Source organism: Schistocerca cancellata, chromosome 5 (assembly GCF_023864275.1).
Source record: "Schistocerca cancellata isolate TAMUIC-IGC-003103 chromosome 5, iqSchCanc2.1, whole genome shotgun sequence".
Classification (NCBI taxonomy): domain Eukaryota; kingdom Metazoa; phylum Arthropoda; class Insecta; order Orthoptera; family Acrididae; genus Schistocerca; species Schistocerca cancellata.
Window position 1 is genome coordinate 428,829,719 of NC_064630.1, and position 25,927 is coordinate 428,855,645.

General features: G+C 39.0%; 2 protein-coding genes across 2 annotated transcripts in view; one reads left to right on the forward strand and one right to left on the reverse strand.

Annotated features, from left to right (window-relative positions):
• Positions 1-22,397, forward strand: part of LOC126188582 (tripartite motif-containing protein 45) — a 197,765-nt gene extending 175,368 nt beyond the window's left edge. Inside the window, exons 8-10 of the mRNA XM_049930184.1 lie at positions 5,565-5,679; positions 21,365-21,488; positions 21,750-22,397. Of these exons, the coding sequence (XP_049786141.1) occupies positions 5,565-5,679; positions 21,365-21,488; positions 21,750-21,880 (370 nt within the window). The 3' untranslated portion in view covers positions 21,881-22,397. The remainder of the gene's footprint in view (positions 1-5,564; positions 5,680-21,364; positions 21,489-21,749) is intronic.
• LOC126187601 (calcium load-activated calcium channel) overlaps positions 22,267-25,927 on the reverse strand; it is a 31,405-nt gene continuing 27,744 nt past the window's right edge. The window contains exon 5 of the mRNA XM_049928789.1: positions 22,267-22,586. Coding sequence (XP_049784746.1) covers positions 22,494-22,586 — 93 coding nt within the window. The 3' untranslated portion in view covers positions 22,267-22,493. The remainder of the gene's footprint in view (positions 22,587-25,927) is intronic.

Consider the following 25,927-nt stretch of genomic DNA (forward strand, 5'->3'; position numbering starts at 1 on the left):
GTTGGGCAACTGAATACTACTTGAGGAGACATGGGACGGAACTTAGATAAAAAGTCAATTATTACCGGGCATGATGATAGATAATCAAAGTGATGTTGAAGGATATGGTACAGTTATTCCAGTCATGGGTGATATTGGGTGATGAGGGGGCTTTCCTCTGTGAGTGATTCTTTGGGATGTTGGGAGGATTAGGGGTGTGTGGGGGGCGTGGGCAGGAATCAGGCAGTTGGCAGAAGCCTTCTGGCAGGTAGCCACTGCGATTCGTCGCAACAGTGGTGGAGCCTTTGTCTGCAAGGATGATTAACTAAGAATCTGTTTTGAGGTTGTGAATAGCTGTCCTTTCTTTTGTCGTGAAGTTAGTATTCTAAGCCTGGGACCTGGAAAGGATGGTAAGGTCACGTTGAAAGTAAGGAATTCCTGGACGGTAACCAGGTTGCTTAGGTGAGAGGGTCATTGTTAGATAGTGGTATGAACTGGGAGAGGCAATGTTCAGTGTTGGACTTAGGCTTACTTTGGCTGGAGCGATTGGTAGTAAAGGTTTCCATTGTAAGCCCAATAGAGTTAAACTTGGATGGTCAGCTAAAGATGAGGTCTCTGGATAGGACTGAAACTTCTGTGAAAATAAGGTTTTGGTGGAAAGATTAAAACCAGTGTTCTGGGATTGTTTGGATTCGACAGGGTTTGAGTGCTATGAGTGGAGAGGGGAGTTCAGTGTGGATAGGACAAGTGTTGATGTGTCATGGTTTTCTAAGGCGGGAGCAGGACGTCAACAGGTTGGACAATCCATGGAGGTGGTGACTAGAATTGCACACATCAAAAACAGTTTTGCATCACCTCAGTTCTGAGGGTTCCGGAACCTGTACAGAAAATTGGAATAGAGATCAACATAAACATCATTTCTGCACTTTTTATTGCTCATGAAAACCACACATTGCATGGTATACCACCATAAGTGAGACCTTCAGATGTGGTGGTCCAGATTGCTGTTCACCAGAGGTGGTGGTCCAGATTGCTGTACACACCGGTACCTCTAATACACAGTAGCACATCCTCTTGCATTGATGCATGCCTGTATTTGTCGTGGCATACTATCCACAAGTTCATCAAGGCACTGTTGGTCCAGATTGTCCCACTCCTCAACAGCGATTTGGCATAGATCCCTCAGCGTGAATAGTTGGTCATGTCGTCCATAAATAGCCCTTTTCAATCTATCGCAGGCATGTTTGATAGTGTTCATGCCTGGAGAACATGCTGGCCACTCTAGTCAAGTGATGTCGTTATCCTGAAGGAAGTCATTCACAAGATGTGCACAATGGGGGCTCAAATTGTCATCCATGAAGTCATGTATCGTACAGCCATTACGGCGCCTTCCAAGACTACCAGCGGCATACGTCGGCCCCACATAACGCCACCACAAAACAGCAGGGAACCTCCCCTTGCTGCACTCGCTGAACAGTGTGTCAAAGGCCTTCTTCAGCCTGACCGGGTTGCCACCAAACACATCTCCGACGATTGTCTGGTTGAAGGCACATGTGACACTTACTGATAAAGAGAACGTGATACCAATCCTGAGCGGTCCATTTGGCGGGTTGCTGGGCCCATCTGTACAGCGCTGCATGGTGTCGTGATTGCAAAGATGGACCTCAACATGGATGTCAGGAGTGATGTTCCGCATCATGCAGCCTATTGGACACAGTTTGAGTCATAACACAACATTCTGTGGCTGCACAAAAAGCATTATTCAGCATGGTGGCATTGCTGTCATGGTTCCTCTGAGCCATAATCTGAAGCAGTCATTCACAGCAGTAGTAGCCCTTGGCCGGCCTAAGCGAGGCATGTCATTGACAGTTCCTCCATGCCCAAACTACTCCTTTGGTTCACTTCAAGACGCCCAGACACTTCCCTTGTTGAGAGCCATTTCTAGCACAAAGTAACAATGCAGATGCGATCGAACCACAATACTGACAGTCTAGGCATGGTAGAGCTACAGATAACATGAGCCGTGTACCTCGTCCTAGTGGAATGACTGGAACTGATTGGCTGTCGGACACCCTCCATCTAACAGGTATTGCTCATGCATGGTTGTTTACATCTTTGAGCTGGTATAGTGACATCTCTGAACCGTCAAAGTGTCTGTGATGCAATATCCACAGTCAATGTCTATCTTCAGGAGTTCTGGGAACCAGGGTAATGCAAAACTTTTTTTGACGTATCTTCCAGTTGTTCAAGGCAAACGTTTCAGTTTTGGAGATGTGGCTTATGAAGTGAGGATTTTTCACAGCAAAAATACCTTCTGGAAGGAGCAGAGTTAGTTCTAACATGCCTGTGCCATGAAGATGTGTTTCTGCAGTACCAGGTCTGTGAGGGATAGGGATTGGCATACACTGAAAAGAAGGTTCATTGTGAATGGAAGGATGGGATTTCAGAAGGTGGAAGGATGGGATTTCAGAAGGTGGAAGGATGGGATCTCAGAAGGAGAATTTTTAGGGTTAGGCCATTGGGGGAGGGGTATTCCAGGCTTTAGGAAGCATTTGAGGAACAGGGACTGTGTTTTAGCTATGGAAATGGTTGCTTTTCAGAGTGGATGCAAATGGATGGAACAAGGGTTCATTTGAACTTAGATGGCACTAGGAAAACGTGAAATGACAGAGGAAATGGACAAATGAAAGCATCAGGTGGTTGTAAAGGGAAATGGATAACAGAACATGAGCTCGGAGAGTGAAAAGGATGGAAGAAATTTTGCTGAGTGAACTAGGATAATTCTGTGATGTGAGGATACTTGATCACACCTAAGTTAACATAAAAAAAGGAAAGACATAAAATTCTGAAGGGATCAATGTGGGGAGAGGTGGACTGACATGGTGATCAAATTTAGTGGCTTGTTGTTAGGGCAGAGCTGTAACTATGAATTCCCTTTCCCAGTGTGCTAAAAATCTTATCTGAGGGCCTTAACAGACCAGCATTACCCCTCCCCTCCCCCCCTCAAACCCAGTCTGTAAACAGATTTCCTATGTCATATCCTCCCACAATCCTAATCCACCAACTGCACCCAAAAATCATCTACGAAGGAGGAACCCCACATAACCCAATATCACCCTCAACTGGAACAACAGTACAATATCCTTCACCAGGGTGGTGATTATTTATCATCAGCCCAGAATTAAAGGACATTCTACCTAGGATCCTTCCTAAAGGGATATTTGATCACCCGCCCAACCTACACAATATCCTGGTCCATCCCTATGCCACTGCCACTCCCAACCCCTTGCCACAGGGGTCATATCCCTATGGAAGACCCAGGTGCAAGATCTGCCCAGTCCACCAACTAAGAACTTCCTGCTCCAGGCCTGTACCACCTGTGAAAGCAGCCCACGCCGTATACCAGATCTGCTGCAATCAATGCACAGTTTTTTATGTCACAATGACAAGCAACTGGCAGTCCACCAGAGTGAATGGCCACAACTAAACTGTGGTCATGAACATAAGTTGACCACCCACTGGCACAACATGCTCAAGTTCAATGGCTGCTTCACAACCTGAGCCACCTTGTTATTTCCCTCCACCACCAGCTTTTGTGGACTAAACAAATGGGAGTTATCCTTGTAACATACAATTCTCTCCTGTAACCTTCCTGGTCTCAATCTCATCTAACCCATTTTCCCCATACCCTCTATCCAATTTTTACTTCCTCTGTCCTCCCATTCAAAGCCTCTAAATTGTCATCATCGTGTGTCACATTGAACTGGCTCCGGTATCTATGACTCGCATGCTTAGCCTGTGCACCTGCCACTCCTCCCTCCCACATTCATAGCAAGCAAACCTGCTGCCTCCCTTCAAGACATTAGCTACCCACACCCAACCCCTCCAACCCCTCTTCCAGTCTCCTGCCTCTCTCACCCTCTACCCACCCCACCCGAACCTATCCCCATCCCAAACTAGTCCACTGCCAAATTTAAATCCTGGCACTGTGTCAAGGATTAGTTCTGAAAGCCAGCAAAATTTATTTATGTTTTGTATGTGCCTGTCAACAACTCAACACTTCTGCTATTCGGTGAGCGAAGTAAGTTTGTACAAATAAAGTAAATGATTGATGATGCTCATAACCACAACACAACACACAAACATAATCTCCACATAGGCTTAGCATTATTACCTATGTTTCATAACACAGTTTGGGGTCATGATGCTAAAAATTTCTTTCATCACATCATCATAAGTAAAAAAACTTACAATTCCCCAAATTAAAAATATTTGGATTTTGCCATTACAAATCCTTATTACAAATTTAAGCAATAATGTGCATAGCAAATCAATACTTCATTTCTACTGTATATAGTTAAAAGTTTATAATCACTGCAGCTACATACAGAAGTGGAAGAAAAACAACTGTTGACTAGAGTAACAGTAAAAATTATTCCATTTTTCTGTGTCATCCCATCCAATAAGCCTTCCTTGATTTGGATGACTCTTCCTACATCCTTAAGCATTACTAGACTTATTTTCTACAACTCATGGACATTCACGAGGGAGGCTGGGACGAAGGTGGACGGAGCACTGACCCCTCCCCCTCTCCCTCCCTATGGAATCTGGACTACAGGGTTTTCACTCATATATTAAGTGGATTAGCATCAATTCTCTGATATATAATAAGTTTTTGATGTCATCTATAAAACATAGCTCTTATGGTGTGATATGTCCCACAACTGACCAAATCATTTATATAAGAAATATTTTAGAGTTTTTCCACACCCTCGAAAAATATCTGCAGACAACCATGCTTCAGCTCATTCCTAATTCTAACAACTAGCAATTTTACATCTTTACACATGTTCACATGTGCTGCCACTTGGTGACTAGATTATGTTTAACCATATTACAAGTAGTTCATGCTTTTGTTCATGAGAATTATTGGAGTAACAAATATGTGCCAGCAGTATTAACTGCATCTTTCCATGTCTTTATCAGCCCAGCCCCATATACTTGTAGGCTCTTCATGAAGGAATCTACTCAATAAAATGCATTCACCAATACCAAGTAGACTGATTTTGATTAAATTTGCCACAAGAACACCTTTCAAGGCTGAAAAATCATTGCATGCTAGTACACCATGATAAATAGTTCCTTGGTAATGTAAAGAGTTTCACTTAATTTGAAATTACATAGTACATACACATTTTCTTCAATGACAAATCAACTGTCTAATTTTAAGTTAAGTAATACATTCACTCAGTCAACCACTGTGTTCCAATGATAATCAAGAGTGATAACCTTAAAGGGTGTGGAACAAGTTATGATACACATTAACAAAGTGAAGATTCCATTATAAACTACATTAATAAACTTTAGTTATTATGGATGCATCTTAAGAGAGAAATACTGCATGATATTTCAAAAATATAAATTAGTAAATATTGATAAAGTAATATTACAAAACATAATTATTCAAACACAACACAAAACTGATTAGCATGGCATTCTTCTTCCATAGGTATGCAGAAAGGAAATTGACACTCTTATGATAAGAAATAACTTATTACGAGTACTTAAAAGTCATTAAATTTCAGGAAGATTCCTATCCACGTGGCTGACCGTCGAGATGGAACGTATTTGCTAGTGTTTGTACCAGACACTGCAGGGAACCTCAGTCTCTCTGTCTATGTTCGTGGGAAACCAATTAAGGTAAATTACAGTAATAAAATAAAAATATCTGTACATGTTAGTGTCAAGCCAAAAGATACAGCAGGCACATAAAGTATGCCAATTTTGGCCTTTCTGGGCAACTCTGCTCCACATATAGCAAAAAAGATAAAATTAATATCCTACAGGAATTATGCTGAAGATGACATAAATCATGTGTTCTACATTCTTTGCTAGAATGTATAATCTCAGTCTAGATAGTGTGGCCCTTTTAAATGTGTCTATCAACAGTATTAGATATTTTGCTTCCTAAAGCTAAGTACTGGCCAGATATTCTGTCTCATAATTTATTAGTTTTCTCAAATGAATCTTCCTATGGTACAAACAAGTTATGGCCAGTAACACTATTCAGTCACGGTATACATCATCCTGCAAACAAAGACAGGGTTAAATTGTCATTATTATACTCAGAATAAACACGTGCTCTATGAACCACACCTATCTTCTTAGAGATGAATGTCAACCAGTATATGCTGTGCCCAATGAAATCCTGTCTGTACACCATATTTTTAACGTGACATGTTCACAATAGCACAACTTTAAGATTATCCAGTTTTCTGTTACTGATTTTATGAGACAACAAAGTTTTTAAATTCTGTCCTGAGTTGGACCACATAACTAAGTTGTTAGGGGGAAATTTTAGTGTGTAACAGAATGACCAACTCGTGCAAATTTATTCCTGCACATATAAACAAACACACGTAACACATTTCAAATAATGACAAAATTTTGAGGACAGATTGCTACTCACTATATAGAGAAGACACTGAGTCACAGACCAGGACAACAAAAAGACTGCTACAGATTTAAGCTTTCACCCAAACGGCCTTCTTCTAAAGTAGAAAACACGCACATTCACACAAGCACAACTCACACACACACGACAACCGTTTCTGGTCACTGAGGGCGGACTGTGCACAACAACTGTGCCTGATGGGAGAAGCAGTCCGTAGGTGGTAAGAGGGTGGGCATAGCAGAGTAGGGGTGGGAGAGGGTGCAGTGCTGCTTGTGGGAGCACATACTGACATTGTGGGAACAGGGTAAAGCTGCATTCGGGGGCGGAAAAGGAGAGACGTAAAGGAGGGAGAAAAAAGACTAGTGGGTGTGCTGGCAGAATAGAAAGGCCTGTCTTCAACTTTCTGTGTTAAATTATTAAATTTTTGTGTTAGGCCATTAAAGTTTTGTGTTTGTTCATTCCTAACATCACTATGAGTTTTCATCATCCCTTGCATAAGTTGTATCAATGATGAAAACTCATAGTGAAATTAGGAATGAACAAACAACAAAATATGTCTTCATTCCTGCATTAGACAAAGTTTTTGGTCCAGAACTACTTAATTTAGTCATTTACTTGCTACCAGTAATGCCTCTCTGGAAACAGTATTTGCAATTTTTGGGACAAGCACATATTGATTCTCAGAATACGGTGTTACAGAAAATTTAAAAAAGCCTGAATTTGGGAAGGGAAAGGTCAAATTCCTAGGATACACCATATCATTAGAAGGTATTTTGCCAGATGCAGGGAATTTGAATGCAATCAGACATTTTCCCCAATGTCAGGACAAAAAACAACTCCACTCAAAGCTTACCTGGGCCTGGAGTCTTTAGAAAATTTATTACTGACCAGTTGCTGAACAGTGGTGCCCTGTTAAATTAGTCACAGAAGAATAACCCATGGATATGGACAAATCAATGTCAAACTGACTCTGAAAGCATAAAAAAAACTCTACTCAATGCAAATGTATTGTATCATCTAGGCATGTCACAAGAGTTTTGTTTAAGTGCTGATGCATCTTCACAGGATCTGGTCACTTGCCTATTCAAATCACCAAGACAGATAGACAACAAACACCCAAGATAACTCTTACTGAATGTGAATGATCATATTCAATAATGGAGCTCGAAGCTCTCTCTATAGTGTGGATATTATTTGTGGAGAAAACACACCACAGTCTACCATGACTACCAAGTGCTTTCTTTTCTCTTGACATGCAAACTTCTGCACAGAAGATTAGCTACATGGTGTCATTACTTGCAGAAACTCAGTTTGAGGTACTGTACATCAAAGGTAAACAAAACATACAAAGGTTAAAAGACTTTTTACAACTCATCGAACACAGTTCTGAAATCAGCGTCCTACTTATGCACGACAAAACTTGTCGACCCTATTGTGTAAAAAAGTGCAATCTTCTTCACGTGATCAGGCCCAGAGGACCGCGCGCCACCACAGTTAGAGCTCTCCACCCGTCTCTGTCTTCTGCTATCTGTCTCCAGTTTTCCGTGACTCCCAGCTGCAACAGGTCTTCTCTCACTCCATTGATCCACCTCTTTCTAGGTCTTCCCACTGGTCTGCTGCCTGACGGGATCCAGTCCATTGTGATTTTGGGCAATCTTGTTGCCTCCATTCTAACAACATGTCCAGCCCATTGCAGTCTTTTGCTTCTCATCACTCCCAAGATGTTAGGCTCCTTGTACAGCTCTTCTAATTCAGTGTTATGGCGTCTTCTCCATTCTCCAGTAGTCTGATCTCTGACTGGTCCAAATATTTTCCTGAGGACTTTCCTTTCAAATGTTAGCAGTCGCTTAAGGTCTTGTTTTCGAGTGCTCCAGGTTTGAGAACCGTAAAGTACTACTGGCATTATTAATGTCTTATACAACCGTAGCTTTAATTGTTGCGAGACACTTCTACATTTTAATATAGGGTCTAGAGAGTGATAGTATCTGTTTCCCGCCTGCAGTCGTGCTTTTATCTCTGCTTCAGTTGATGTTACTTCTGTAACAAATGATCCAAGGTATTTGAACTCTTTCACATGTTTATACCTGGTGTTGTTCACAATTAAATCTTGTGAGTTTTGGATATTTTTCCTATGTTCATATACTCTGTCTTTCCAGAGCTAATTTGTAGACTGATCCTAGCTGCCAATAACTCCAAGGTCTGGATACTTCTCTTCAGATCTTCTTGTGTGCATGCTAATAGTGCAATGTCGTCTGCATAGGCCAGATATGTAATGTGTTCATTACCAATTTGAATGCCCTCAATGTTTTCTTTGTCGAAATCCCGCATTACCTTCTCGAGTGCCAGGTTGAAGAGGACAGGTGATAGCCCATCTCCTTGGCGTAATCCTGTTACAACTTGGAAGCTTTCTGTCATTTGATTGCCTACCTTAACCTTAAGTTTTGTGTCATTTAGGCATATCTCTACCAGTTTGACCAACTTCTTTGGTATACCAAACTCTGTCATAGTTCTAATCAGGCTAGGTCTATGTATACTGTCCTAAGCCTTCTTGAAGTCTACAAACAGGAAATGTATCTCTCGTCTGTATTCGTACATTTTTTCACAGACCTGTTTTAGGACAAAAATCTGGTCCGTGGTTGATCGCCCTGCCTGGAAACCTCCTTGGTATTCTCCAATTATGTCTGTTGCTATAGGTTTTATTCATTCTAATAGGCAGTTGGAGAAGATCTTATAATTGTACATATATATATGTATATATATAATAAAAAGTGCAATACCTTGAATCAATTGCAAGAAGATCCACACTGGAAGAAGGTAAGACTCAGAATATGTGAAGATGATGATAATAACAACTTAAAAAAGTTTTATATTATTTATAAAGGAATACTGTTTCACCGACATACACCTAACCAAGAACAGTAGTGCATATGTTTATCTAAAAAGTTTACAGACAAGTTCATTCTTTACACTCACTACGTATGGGGTCATTGTGGTGTTTCTAAATGCACTGATAAGATTAACACATACTGCTCTTACCCAACAAATTCTCCAAGTAATCCAAAAATTCATTACTTGTCAAAACAATAAACATTAAAAAAAAAAATAAGTTGAACTGCATCCAACAGTTCCCACAAAACGATTAGAATTTCAACCATTGGATGTTGCCAGTTCTTATCCAAAAGGAAAAGGGGGTGTCAAGTAAGTAATTTCCCTATGTGGTGTTTTTGCCAAGAACATTAAGTTGCATGCAGTGAGGTCAGTGACCACCAATTCTATTATTAGAAGAATTACAAATGACTATCACCCTCGAATAGGGGAGCCACAGACACTGTTATCTGATGATGCACCGTATTTCACAGGTAACAGGTGGAAATAAAATAAAACATGTACTGCTATCATGATTCCACCCCAAAGCAAGCCCATAGGAAGGGTGTTTAAGGAATTTAATAGATTTATACGCTGCTACACACCACAGAAAAATACATAATGTATCAAGTTCGTCTCGCCATTTCAGCAAATCATTAATAATTTGTCACATACTTCAACAGGTTTTAGACCAGCTGCATTAATGTTTGAGAAACGATAAACGGATGAGTGGGAAAAAACCACTACTTAAAGTACCCAAGAGAGATATGTCATTTGATGAAAAAAATACAGCAAACCTTGATTAATCTAGTAGAAAAGGCTGAGCAGAGAAAAAGGTCTTTCGACAAAGATTAGGGTGCACTGTACAATTCCATACAGGCCAAAAAGTATTGCTGCGAATGCACTCAAGATCTACCAACCATGGAAAACTTAATCACAAATGGAAACTCTTGTCAACTGGACCTTTTATAATTACAAGGATCATATAGACTAGCTTACCCTGTAAGTAGAAAGGACAAAGGCCTTTAACCACACACACGGCTCTAAAGAAATTTGTGCAATGAGTGAGTCTGACAAAAGGTTAAACCAACTCGTGAAGTTATTGTGCTTGCTTATAGTGAAAATATTTCACTATAAATTATGAAAGATGTTCACTTAATCGCCATGATGCAAATTCACTACTACGATATGTACAACTTGTGACTGCAAATGGACAACTATAGTGGGAGAAATAAATGATGTACCATTACGACACGAGGCTACACACAAGTGCAGTAGAAATTTTCTGCAAGCGCAATAGAAATTTGCACCACAGGACAGTGATCTCAGCACATGTGCAAAGGCAAAACAGGTCGAAAATGCTGCTTATCACACCCAACACTCAAGCAACATTAGAAACCTGTACACCAAATACAGTATACGTGAAAGATTATGAATATAAACTGGCTACTAAAATAAATACCAAAGTCTGCACTATAAGAATAAAATTAATATAAGGAAAGAGAACTAAGATAAGGATATATTTGTGTGGAAGGAAAGAAAATGAACTAACTACAAGAGGATATCTACACACTAGGTTATTATTTATAATACGAGGTTGGAACTTTAATAGTGACAACTATTCATTTACAGCTTGTACAAAATAGATACATGTTTCAAAGTTTTACTGACCTTCAAAGTAGTCACCAGCATTGTGTATAACCTGTTGCCAGCAATGTGGAAGTCGGAGGATACTCTTACCAGTGCTAGTTGTGTTGACAGTTTGAGCGGCGTGGTCTATTGCCCAACGAATTTGTAGCAGTTCTGAAGCGAATGCCATGAAGTGTTTCCTTCAGTTTAGAAACTGAGATGAACTCACGAGGGCTTAAGTCGGGGGAGTGCAGTAGGTGGTATAGCACTTAGCAGCCCCATCAGTCAAACAAATCAATAACAGCTTGAACTGTACGTGCTTGAGCATTGTCCTACAAAATTATGTCAGGTCCTGCAGAAAGTGTCATCACTTCTGTCTCTATGCTGTTCATTTTTGGAACAAAACCTACGACCAGCTTTGAAGGTCAGTAAAACTTTGAAACAAGTATCTATTTTGTACAAGCTGTAAATAAATAGTCGCCACTACTAAAGTTCAACCCTCGGATATACACAAAAATCTATATTTTGACAATATACAAATTAAATTAAACATTACACTATATGAAATCTGTATGGACCATGAAAGAATGAATAATTCTAGGCATATGCTCATGCTCTGAATAAGCTACAGGATGGGGTAATGATACTATTCCTCATCTAGGATGATATCTATTATTTTTATGTGCACTCATCCTATGGAGATGGAAGATATGAAAGAGGTGAGTCAAAGTGATAAAAATGCTGTTAATATTTGCTCCCTCACAAAAAGATTTGAATTCTGAGAATCTGAATAATGAACTAAAAACATTTGCGTACTGAATGAAAATATATACATGTTATAAGTGCAAATGATACATTGGTCAGCTTTGGATCAACTATGTAGTTGGTTTGTAAGTTAATAGATTAGATTAGATTATTCATTCCATAGACCCACAAAAGCGGGGATCCTCCTGGGTGTGGAACATGTCAGATAAACACATTACAAAACTGTAATTAGAAAAACTTGAGTTTCATTAATTTTAATGATCCTCAGTCAATAAACAGTAAAATTATGTACATGAATTAAAATTGAACTTCTAATATTTACAGGATTAATACTTACATCTGCTTTCCATACATCCATCATTCACACAATACGTAGTTACTTGGCTGTTACAACCAAGTATTGTCAAAAATTAAAGTATAATAAATTTTCATTACAATGGTCTGCTGCACTTGTTGAGAAATTCATGGATGGAATAGAAGGAGTTGGCCACCAAAAATTCTTTAAAATTATGTTTAAATTATGTCTTGTCTGAAACTAAACTCTTAATGGTTGCTGGTAACTTATTGAAAATATGCGTTGGTGAATAGTGGACTCCTTTCTGGGCAAGAGTAAGTGATTTTAAATTTTTACGTATATTGTTCTTACTCCTAGTACTGATACTGTGTACTAAGCAGTTAGTTGGGAAAAGCGATGTATTATTTACAACAAACTTCATTAAGGAATAAATATACTGAGAAGCTGTGGTTAGTATGCCCAATTCTTTGAATAAGTTTCGACAGGATGTTCTTGGATTTACACTACACATTACTCTTGTTATACGCTTCTGTACTCTAAAACTTTTTTCTCGGTTTGTGGAGTTAACCCAAAATATGATACCATATGACATAATGGAGTGAAAATAAGCATAATATGTCAGTTTTTTTTATATTTATATCTCCTATATCTGACATGATTCGCATTGCAAACACAGACTTCTTTAGGCGCTTTAGCAGTTCATTAGTATGTAGTTCCCAATTGAATTTATTATCAAGTTGTAATCCCAAGAATTTTACACTCTCAACTTCTCCTATTTTCGTGTCGTCATATTTTACACATACACTAGAAGGAAATCTCTTGGAAGTTTTGAACTGCATATAGTGGGTCTTTTCAAAGTTTAATGACAGTGAACTGGCTATGAACCACTCATTCATGTCAGTAAATATTTGATTAGCTGCCCTTTCTAAATTTATATTTGATTTACTATTTTTGCAATGTTTGTATCATATGCAAATAAGACAAACTCGGCATCTGGTAATGTAACAGATGGCAGGTCATTAATACACACAAGAAAAATTAGTGGACCTAGTATGGAACCTTGGGGAACACCACATGTAATTTCTTCCCGATCAGATTATGTCCGATTGCCTACTGCTGAAGTGTTATGTAAGGACACCCTTTGTTTTCTATTAGTAGGATATGACTGAAACCATTTTGCAACATATTTTAATTTACTCAAAAGCATGCTGTGATTCACACAGTCAAAAGCCTTTGACAGGTCACAGAATATGCCAGTTGCCTCTAATTTGTTGTCTAATGAATTAAGGACATTTTCACTGTAAGTTGAAATAGCCTTCTCAATATCAGCACCCTTAAGAAACCCAAACTGTGACTTTGACAGTATGTTATTTTCACTAAGGTGCTTCAGTGTATGTTTAAACATAACCTTTTCAAAGATTTTTTAAAAAGCCGGCAAAAGTGAGATCGGTCGGTAATTTGACGGCATTTCTTTGTCCCCTTTCTTGTGGAGACGTATAACTTCAGTATGTTTAAGCCAGTCCGGGAACGTTCCTGTAATAAGTGATTGATTACACAAACAACTTACACTCACATTAACACACTTTTATTAACTTAGTTGATATCTTATCATAACCACTAGAATGCTTTGATTTCAAGGACTTTATGGTGGATTCTATTTCTTTGGGTGAAGTAAGTGTCAATTCCATTTTACTGAGACTGCTTGTGTGCTATGGTCTCAGATATTCCATTGCATTATTTACTGAACCTGACAATCCCATGCTATCAGTAACAGAGACAAAATATTACACTTCTTACAGGTAATGATGCAAAGAACACCCCTGTAATGAGAAGAAAGAGAATTTAGATAGCTGGTACCAAAAGAAATGGGCCATACCACAATATGAGTAACTATTTAGATTTAAATATGTGTATGGCTTCAAATGGCTCTGAGCACTATGGGACGCAACAGCTTAGGTCATAAGTCCCCTAGAACTTAGAACTACTTAAACCTAACTAACCTAAGGACATCACACACACCCATGCCCGAGGCAGGATTCGAACCTGCGACCGTAGCAGTCCCGCGGTTCCGGACTGCAGCGCCAGAACCGCTAGACCACTGCGGCCGGCAAATATGTGTATGAATATGATAGTTTGAATGTTATGTGTGGATATAAAGAAATTATAGTACGTAAAATATTGTGAAGTAAAGTCAAGGTCCTGTACAAAAAAACAGTAACAGATATGAACACCGAATGGCTGCGAGTAGTTATGCTTGCTTGTGTTGATTGGAAACATGTGAGTGAAGTTCTCTATGCCTTTCATCAGAAAGCACGGAATTACAAACAGTTGAGTTAAATGAGATGATCAAAGTAGTTCATTGGAATGTATATATGTACAGTAGAGTCCCGTTAATCAGAACTAATTGGGATTGGACCTTGTTCAGATTACCGATTTGTTCGGATTAGCCGGAATTACGGTGACGAGTTTCTAGAATGAAGTATACCAAGCAGATAAGTAGGTACACCATGGTTAACAAATGGGAACAAGTGTGGGAACAGTGGATCACTCTCACTCCCTGCCCTTTTGTTGTGCATTGTTGAGACCTTTGTAATGTCTGAGGTCAGTGCACTGCCAGTTGGCTAGCAAAGTGCTTGGTTACGTTAGTTATCAATCGCTGGCACGCATAACAGTTGTATTGTATTCGTTCAAGTGTAGTGGTGTACGTATTTTTGTCATGAGTAAACGGAAACATACAACATTAACTCTCAAAGAAAAACTGAATGCTTTGAAGTGGATAGACAATGGTGAGAATGTATCTAAACTGGCAACAGAACTGGGTGTTGGTAAAGTAACCATTTGTGATTGGAAGAAGAACCGAGTCAAGCTTGAGTAGTCCTGTGCAACGTCTTCAGGAAAAACACTTGAAATTCGGCAGACTTTGAAATAGTCCCAGTATGATAAAGTGGATGAAGCTCTTTTCCTTTAATCAAAATATCCACGGGTGTACTGCCGGTCTACAGTGTCCAACAGGCACAATATTTCGGTGATCATACATGTCGCCATCATCAGGTAAACTGACGGACTGAGCTCCTGTGAACGTGCCGGTACGGAGATCCATACGCTATGGCTGCTCAGAGGGCCGATTTAAATACCCTCCGCCAGCGGCGCGCTCCCTCCGCTGTCTGCGCCACGGTCACGCGGTGGAACAGATTGCGACGGCGTCTGAGATGACGACGGAGTGATGGCTCTGTCCACCGTGGTCGTCACAACTATTTTCCCTTTGGTTTACGCAGAAAGAGAAAGGGGAACTCCTTTGAGTGGAGCACTGGTTCAGGAGAAGGCTGTTTACTTGAACAAGTTAATGGATGGTGATGAGCCTTTTAGCGTGTGTACGGGTTGGTTGGACAGATTCAAAAAAGTCATGGAATCCGTCAGCTAACAATTACTGGAGAGAAGCTTTCTTCCGACCACGATGCAGCGAAGGAATACTTGGGTTATTTGAAAAAATGATAAGAGAGGAAAAGTATTCTACTCAACAAATTTATAATGCTGATGAGACTGGCCTTAATTTTAAGGCATTGCCAACAAAAAGCCTGGCATCAAAAGCAGAAGACCATGCTCCTGGTTTTAAAATGTGCAAAGATCATGTGACTATTAGTGTGCAGCAATGCTGCTGGTTATCACAAGCTGCCTTTAATGCTGATCAGCAAATCTGCTAGGCCCAGAACTTTTAAAAACTGGAACATGTAGTCCCTGCCCATATATTATCACAACAAGAAAAAAGCATGGATGGATGGTAAGCTGTTCAAAGAATGGTTTCACAGCCAGTTTGTTCCCTCTGTTTGACTGTTTTCTAAGGAAAATCATTTGTCCCCCCTAACAATCCTTTTGACTGATAACGTGCCATCTCACCCCAGCACTGAGGAATTATGCAATGGAGAAATTGTGGTGAAGTTTTTGCCGCCAAATGTTACACCACTTCTACAGCCGATGGACCAGGGTGTACTGCAAACATTACAACTGATTTACATAAAACAGTTTTTAAGAATGCTAATCCAAGATGATAGCATTCCTTTAGTGGACAAAATAAAAAGACCAATGTGAAGGATGTTGTTTATTGGGCCGCTGAGGCATGGCAGAATATTTCAAAAAATACTCTGAGAAAATCGTGGAGAAAACTGTGGACATCTCTTGAATTTCAGGACAACGTAGTTGAAAATGAAGAGGAAAATCTACCACAAATGATACAGACAATCCCTGGATGTGAAGAAGCTAGTGAAGGAGATGTAGATGAGTAGATGACAGCGGATAGGGCATGTGTGGAGAACCTTACTGACACTGATTTAGTTGCTGCTGTGACTCAAGACCAGGAAGACGTGGACTGCTGTGACATAAGTGACAATGAGCCTGAAAGCAACAAAGGAGAGCTGGTGCCACACAGTGACGCAGCAGAAGCCCTTGACCTTGCGCTATGTTATTTGGAGCAACAGCTCAGTATTACACCTGCTGATTCGATATTCATGAGATGATGGCGCAACTATGTGTCATATGATAGACTGTCTTCATTACGCCAAAAAACAATAACTGAGTTTTTGTCATCCAAAAGGTAGGGATAAAATGTCCGCTGTATTTTAGTAAGTTTGACAGCTTTTCTTTCATTGTTATGCATTGTTTAAACCTAATGTTTTCATGCCAATTTTTCTAATACATGTTAACTGTACTGCGTAAATTAAAATAGTGTGTACAGCAGTTTACCACACAGTTTTCCATATTTAGACTAACATTTTTCATGTTTGGATTACCAAAACGTTCTGATTACCGGGGTTTGAATTAGCATGACTCTTCTGTATATTGTTTTTTCAATCCTGACATATGTTTTGCAATTTATTCATGTAAACAAAGTTAAAAGGGGTACTAGCTCATCATCATGAAAGTTGTAAACATAACAATGAGAATTAACATGAAATAACTTGTCCCAGAAATGTTGCCTTATGAGTTTTGAAAGTGAAATGACTTCTTAAATATTATTCACTTGTTTTTAAATATTTTTACACAAACATCAAAAATGATGTGGCAAATTCATGTATAAACTTTTGTAGAAGTAAAATGTATTAGACCTAATGTGTCAGCTAAAATTAAAATGACATTTATGTGTTGTTATAAGGAGCAAATTTTCATCATGTTCTAATTTCTTTATGCCAGTTGTGTAAAATTTTACGCAATTATACAAAAACATGTAATGAAAACTGTATATGAAAAGGGTGTTTAACACATGCAGAGCAAAAAGGAGCTTCAAGAAAAACTGTTGACTCATAGGTTTAGCATGTGTTGAATAAGGAATACACACTTATGTGAAGTGGTGATCAAACCTACGTGTGTCTAAAATGATGAAAATATTTTAAGTGCCCTTTGGAGTGGCACTGGGTGTTGAATTTTGCTACAGAGGAGGGACTAAGGCAAGTACTTTATGGACTTACCAGGAATATAGTGAGCTCTCGACATGTTACCGATGATACAGTTTGGCCTTTTGGACACTGAAATATGTAATGGACGAAGTAGTCTACATCACCATGGTCAAAACTGTATGGCTTCTCCATCGGGGTATCAAATGTTTTAACCAAACACACATCAATGTACACTTATCCTAAGGAGCTATCCTATGAACTCTATAACAACATGGAATTCATCGTCATCTACAAAGTTACACACCCGAGGCCGAACTTTTTTCCATAGTTGCACCAATTGTACTGCAGGGAACGCTCACAACGAACACCACTTAATGTGTGGAGATTCGACAGCACATACTATGAGTGGCAGTTACACCTCAATAATGAAGCAAAAGATTCTAATTCAACATCCCCTATATCGAGTCATGATCTCTCAGAAGCTGAACCTTTAAAGTTTTGTAAATTTCATGTAAATTAATGGTAATATAAACAAATCTGACACATGCAGGGGATACATAAGGTATAAACTTGGTGACAAATGCAGAGATTTGATCCTCAGCCAGGGCAAGTGGTACTTCCCTATAAAATTTGATTATTTATGTCAATAACATTTGTAAAATGCATTACTACTACTGTATACAGTCATCTGGTAATAATGGGCAATGCCAGAATACTGTGGGGTGGCAAATTGTGATGGACCTTCTTTTGGTTCAGCCTTGAAGTATATGTCAATCAATAAGTATCAGAACACTGGCAAAGATGCAATATGAACATCCCCACACCAAAAAGAGATCCGTACAAAAATGAAAGATGAACATATATCTGTATTATAATGTTCCCTTAAGCTGACATCAAATTTTTCACTCTCAAACTATCTGTCTCTTCCCGCCCAGGATTCCAGGTGGATGTATCGCGTGTTGTCAGACAACAATACATAAAGTTTTTACAATATATCTTATAGCAAGGTAGATAGTTTCTTTCATTTCTAAATTGTTTCATCCTGAAAATAATATCTGGATACAATGCAGCCAACAAAATTCAAAAAGCACAGCGACATTATTTATGATTGTATTCTACTGCAGCCGGCCGGGGTGGCCGAGTGGTTCTAGGCGCTATAGTCTGGAACCACGCGACCGCTACGGTCGCAGGTTTGAATCCTGCCTCGGGCATGGTTGTGTGTGATGTCCTTAGGTTAGTTAGGTTTAAGTAGTTCTAAGTTCTAGGGGACTGATAACCTGAGATGTTAAGTCCCATAGTGCTCAGAGCCATTTGAACCATTTATTCTACTGCATTCTTTACAAGGATTTGGTCAGTGCACACTTTTCTACACAAAAGAAGAGGTAAATATCACTCTGTTCAAAAGGAGAGTTAATATATCAACTAGACCATTACAGTGGTAACTGTAGCGAAACTGTGAAGATTCAAACTTAGACGCATGAATTGTTGCTGGAAAAAGTATCTGCCAGTCACACACCTCAAAATAATCGACATAAATTATTCACACCTCCTCATGGCACCAGTACTTAAAACACCACTATACTTCTCATCACTATAGATGTTTCATCCATGGGTGTCTAGGCTGTATGGGAGGGACTACTTGGAATTGAATGGGTGGCAGTTGCCTAAGTGAAGGTTAGGTTGTTGGTGGTTGGCAGAAGGCCTGATATGGATGGAGATATTGATGTAGCCATCTTTGAAGTGGTGATCTATATCAAGGAAGGTGGCTTGTTGGGTTGATGAGGACTATTTGAAGCAAATGGGGGTGAAGATGTTGAGGTTCTGGAGGAATGTGAATAGGGTATCATCACCTTCAGTTCAGATCATGAAGATATCATCAATGAATCTGAACCAGATAAAGGATTCTGGATGGTTAGGAAGGAACTCTCTACATGGCCCATACATAGGCTGACACAGGACGGAGTCATGCAGGTGCCCATCTCTGTACCACAGATATATTTGTAGGTGAATCCTTGAAAAGTTTGATAATTGTGGGTGAAGATATATTTAAGTAATAGATTCCAAATATATTAATTGTTTGAACACACTGTTCAATGTTTACATGTGATAACTGTCATAAAAGATACACAGACACAGCTAATAATTTTGGAAACTTTAACTGTCATGCAACCTGGAAAGTAACCAGCATCACCATTATCACTCCTCCCATTTTTTACACAGTTTATTTTATTTTGTTTTCATCAAGCAAAAATCAACTTGCTCCAAACCAAAAACATTTTCAAACTGTTGTATAATCAGCACAACATTTTGTGCATTTGGGATCACTGCTATAGTTAAGGATGGTCATGTTGCTTGCATTTGAGAACAAAGCACTTAAATTGAGGAAACACATAATGAAAACCTGTATTTCTGTTGTTCATAGTTCAATATGTTACACAGAACATTAATGTGGTGAAATAATTCAGTTGTCACAAGAGTAGGGAAAGGAATTAATTATGGCCTTGTTGGATAGTTATTGAAAACATAACATAATAAACTTGAACCAAGATGGTAGCTTACATTGTTATTGCTTGTTTCCTCAATAACTTTTTCACTCTAAATGAACAATTGCTACTTATTTCAGTAATTAAAATTTATTTATAAACACAAATTTGCCTTTAAGAATGTTTCATCAATAAATGCATTATTTACTGCTTGGATGAAATTATGAGGTTTGTAACAGATTATGGTAATATGGTATTTTTTTTTAGATATGTCAATGACAATGGGGACAAAAGTATATTTCCATAAACACTACATTACTGTGGAATTAGGAAAAAGCCACAGAATGGATCTAAGTTACATAAGTGGTACAAAGCGAGAAGTCCTTGAACTTGTAATACATCGTACACTTTCCACTGAGTGTAGCACAGAGGTCCAAACTTGTTTTTATTTTCTGGTAACACTGACAAATGTCCAGGGTATGAACTGAATAATAAAGCAAATAATTCACGCAAGGGAACCAGTTCATGGTTTATATCTAATAAACTGATTCCTTTTACAGCAAGTGCAGCATATTCAGTTTCTAATCCACAATTCTGTAGGTGACATTATTCCAGTACCTTGAAACAGTGTCATGAAGGGGAGCACACTAGATTACTGGGACAGAGGTGCAACAACAAGTCCTCATGGGAGCCACCTTTTCTTAAACTGCAGAAGTAGAATGCAGTTAGTAACCTTTATGATTAAAATATTTTCTTTCATCAGTACCTGTGATACACTTTTATGTTGGCTTATTTTTCATTCGTTCACTCCTTGATGTCAATTGGCTATTTCAGGAGAAAATATTGGAGTTACTAAGGCTATTTCTTGAGCAAAACTGCACAGATGGTGTTAACTCATAAAACTCATAGGACACTAGTTAGCTTCTCACACAGTCATCTAACTATGTGTATTCTCTTGTATGATTTGTTGCATAAAACATGCATTTGTCTGAAAACTAACACAATACTAAGGAATTATTTGCACATGCAGAGTACATCCTTCTCGATCATTCAGAAAAGAAAGATCTCATACTGTTTTCAACAGATAAAGTTTGTCAATTATGGATTATAAATACATAGTTCATCAGCATCAACTATTACAACCATTCCCATAAATTATACACATTCCCTTGCTGCATTAATTGACATGAAAGAGGAAACAAAGTATCATCAATGACAATGAAATCAAATGAAACAACATGTTTACTGTTACCAGTCACTATTTATCTCCATGATGTGTTTGAAAGGTGTAAACCTCCATCATCAGGTGGATTTACATTTGTTAGCATGATGTATGTGTTGTGTTATGATTTCTGGAGGAACTTGTGGCACTCCAGTGGTAACAAGTTCCTTTCACTGCCTTAACACATCACATGTACACTGTCATATTTTGTAAACAAAGACAGTGTCTGAAAATGCCGCCTTTATAAATGTGTCCACTCAAGAGCAACTTGCATCTCTTTTACAGGGAAGTCCTTTCCTGGTCTGTGTGAGGACACTGCGTCCTCACCATGGGACATTTCATTGCTGCAGCTTTTGTTCCAGTAATGGGAGCAAAACTGCTACATGTGGATGTGGTGGGAAAATGCCAGGTAATAGAATATCTAACAAAAGGCTTTATATAGGGAAGATAAGGCACAAACATTTTCTTTAACCTATACATCTTGTATTCTCAAACAATATAACACTTCCTTTCATTATTTTTCCATTAAAATTAAGTTTCCATGCAAACTGTACACGTATATACAATGCATCAATGTATAAGAACTAATGTGAAACTGAAGTTGGCACTGTACAATAAGGAGCCACAAATAACAGACATCATCATTACTTAATTTTGTTTATGTCACCAGGTGGCTACCAGGGTTGCGGCCATGGCCATGCTGGACATCCTGGTCGCCGGCATTGGTCTTGCTGTGGGAACATTCTTGAAAATTCCGAGTGTGGACGTACAAATTCTGCTCTGTACCAATTCACTCTGTGACTGGACATTACTTACATTTATATGTGGAATTTACTGGGTGCGAGATAAACACAAGCACCACTAGAAGCATGCATTAAATGAAATGACGTGCAGTAACAACTCAGATAATTTATTATTGGAGGATAAAAACAAATAAATTTTAAAAACAATTACAGGAAAGTCCAGTGACAAAATATAGCATAGGAACAACTTCATCACACACAAATCACAGCCCCTTGTAATGGAACATTTTCCCAAATAAATGTGTTCAACAATTATTATTTTTATTGTACTTCTAGGAAATAAATACATTCAGCTACTACACCACCCTCTTCCACAATTAAATTACTTCTTAAGTGCATAAAAAAATCTCAAACGTCAGTTATTGAATTTTTAGTCGCACTTTCTCCCCCCCCCCCCATACACACACACACACACACACACACACACACACACACACACACACACAGAGAGAGAGAGAGAGAGAGAGAGAGAGAGAGAGAGAGAGAGAGAGAGAGAGGAAAGGGGGGGGGGGTGTTCCCTATTTGTCCAACAACCATCCAGTAGCCTCCTGCTTAAAGTGTCCACATCTACTTACTCCAAAAAAAATTTAAAAATGCTTAAGTCCAGAAAACTATTTGAACTGTTGAGGTGGAGGTCCAAAGAGGCCACCACTTTGCTTGCTTGCTGTTCTAGAAGGTGCAAACCCAAGCAGCTTCTGGATGTTCTGGAAGTGACAAAAAATTATATAATTGAAATGTCTTCTTTAAAAGGAAACACAAAGGAACACTCAGCACAACAAACTAAACAGAAAAAAAAATCATATATGTGCAGAATCAATGCAGAGTATATACAGGATATATACTTATATGTTTTTCATACATAACATGCTAACTACAGGAGTGTCAAAACCAATGCAAACCCATGACTTTATGTAAAGATTAAGCTTTTGAAAACTTTTAATGTCGGTTTAAGTAGATACATTAGTTCTGACTTATGAAGGAAGGAAAATTAGATTTTTGAACATCGTATTGGTTATGAAATCAGTACAGACAGAAGCTTGGATGGAGGAAGAAAACAGGTCATGTTCACTTGAAAGGAACCCACACCAGCGATTTTATTAAACCATATAGAGCCTAAATCTGGATCATCAGACAAGAATTTAAAATCCAGTCTTCCCAAATGTGAGCCATTGTCTTAACCATTGCACTACCTAGCTCAGTGATACAAATCAATCTCAGCAGTTAGGCTTCTAATGGTTATCACATTTTCAACCCAACTAGGCATCCAATATGCTATTTTGGGTGCATATTTTCACATTACACTCCTGTTTTTTTAACTTCTTTACATATTTGAGACATCAAAATAAAACACCTGTTTTCTGTAGTCAGAAAAGTACATACTGGAAGAGCAACTGAATTAAAGTATCTTAAATATCTTGTATGTTAATGAGTAACCTGTAGATAAAGCAGTACAGCATGGGCAATTATAACAATGGCAACATTCAGTGTCAACAATGTTAAGACGGCAATGAAGGCTTAATTATGACAAGATCAGAATATGTTTTTGATACTGAAGTTTGATTATATTCCATCTTAGTCATTTCTGGCCTACTCCTTGTTAAGAGTGCATGTAATAGTGTTCACACTACACAAACTGTTTATCTTACTGGCAGTGGCTCCCAATAGTTGTTTGAAGTGTTAGTACTGATGCAGAAGTGCCACACAGCCTGACATAAATAACATGTCACACTTGTACCTCCTATTAAACTTTTCAGTTTTCGCATCATAAGCATGTATCTACCAGTACAGGGTTATTACAAATGATTGAAGCGATTTCACAGCTCTACAATAACTTTATTATTTGAGATATTTTCACAATGCTTTGCACACACATACAAAAACTCAAAAAGTTTTTTTAGGCATTCACAAATGTTCGATATGTGCCCCTTTAGTGATTCGGCAGACATCAAGCCAATAATCAAGTTCCTCCCACACTCGGCGCAGCATGTCCCCATCAATGAGTTCGAAAGCATCGTTGATGCGAGCTCGCAGTTCTGGCATGTTTCTTGGTAGAGGAGGTTTAAACACTGAATCTTTCACATAAAGAAATCGTATGGGGTTAAGTCAGGAGAGCGTGGAGGCCATGACATGAATTGCTGATCATGATCTCCACCACGACCGATCCATCGGTTTTCCAATCTCCTGTTTAAGAAATGCCGAACATCATGATGGAAGTGCAGTGGAGCACCATCCTGTTGAAAGATGAAGTCGGCGCTGTCGGTCTCCAGTTCTGGCATGAGCCAATTTTCCGCGGGCTACGCGTGAAACTTGCCCGCATGCGTTCAACCGTTTCTTCGCTCACTGCAGGCCGACCCGTTGATTTACCCTTACAGAGGCATCCAGAAGCCTGTGCATACCATCACCGAATGGAGTTAGCAGTTGGTGGATCTTTGTTGAACTTCGTCCTGAAGTGTTGTTGCACTGTTATGACTGACTGATGTGAGTGCATTTCAAGCACGACATACGCTTTCTCGGCTCCTGTCGCCATTTTGTCTCACTGTGCTCTCGAGCGCTCTGACGGCAGAAACCTGAAGTGCCGAACAAAACTTTATGAGTTTTTCTACGTATCTGTAGTGTGTCATGACCATATGTCAATGAATGGAGCTACAGTGAATTTATGAAATCGCTTCAATCATTTGTAATAGCCCTGTATACTACTTACTTACATTAATGGCAAAATCTGACAAGTGTAGAAAACTAGGCAAGTGCCAGTAAACATCAAAATGGAAAAAAAAAATTCCCGAAAGATAATCTTGGCAAAATCCAAATGCAATGTTTATCTTTGTACATCACAGCAGTTCATTTCAAATCATATTATAACTAGGCTATGGGTAAACATGGTTGCTATAATGGAACTACTTAGTTGCTGAAAATATGGTTCAATGCAATCCATTGCCAGAGTTACACAGATTATTGTAGAAGAAAATGATTAATATGCAGGATTGCATAGACAATTTTTAAACATTCATTCAAATGACAAGTACTGTCACATCTCATTTCAAATTCTGTCATAAAGTTAACAAAAGTAAGAAATAAAAATTAGCAGAAAATGTTTCAGGGTTGTATTGCACTGATAGCACATTGAGCAATCATTAATTAAAATTGAGCTGTCACTGTAAATTTCCACAAACCACATGCCATATAATATTTGACAAATCTGCAAAGTAGGGGTAATACAACGGCATGACCTATGAATGGTGGATGACTGGGGTATTACAGAACAAGAGTGGTAATCAATAGGGTTACTCTCAAATGTTTTTGTGTTTTTCAAGATTGCTTCTGATTAGAGTATTTCCAAGAAAGAAAGTTAGTACTGGCCTGCAATGTGAGTTATGCAACTTTTGTCTTTCTTGCCATTTGTCAGACTAAGATGGAAATGAGCTGTCAATATTACTATTTCCCCACAATGACTCAAAAGTATGAGTGAACACACTGCAAAGTCTGCAGTCGGCTTTCAGCAAGTCTACGCCCTCCAAAGAAAGTTTGTCATTGATTTAGTTCAGCACAAGAAAACCATTATTGAAGATGAAAGGCAATCATGACGGGTCGCAAAAGCCAATACCAAAGAACATGAACCTTGTCAGCTACCAGGCTGCGTGAAAGCTGAATGCCCGCCGGAGCTAATGGGCCTCAATGGCAGTGTCGCCCAAGCGCTCCACTCGTCTAGTGAGTGCACCACCGTTTCGCCACATGAATACACCGGACAACAGTGTCCCTCGTGGGCAGCATAAATATCGATGTACCTCGATCACTCAGTTAGTCATGTACTTCATCTGATAGTGTTTGTTACTATCTTCACCATATTACTTTGCTATTGGTTTTCCTCTTTGGTCCTGATTTCAATTGTGGTTTGTACTTGACCTGTTGACAGTGTTGTGTCAAAAGTTCACTGCACTTTGTTGTTGCATTGATTGTATTGACTTGCTCTTGGTGTGTCAGGTCTGCCATTCTGTCAGCCCTGTTGCTCAACGCCAGCATGGGTTTGAGTCCCGTGCGTAGTCGATCT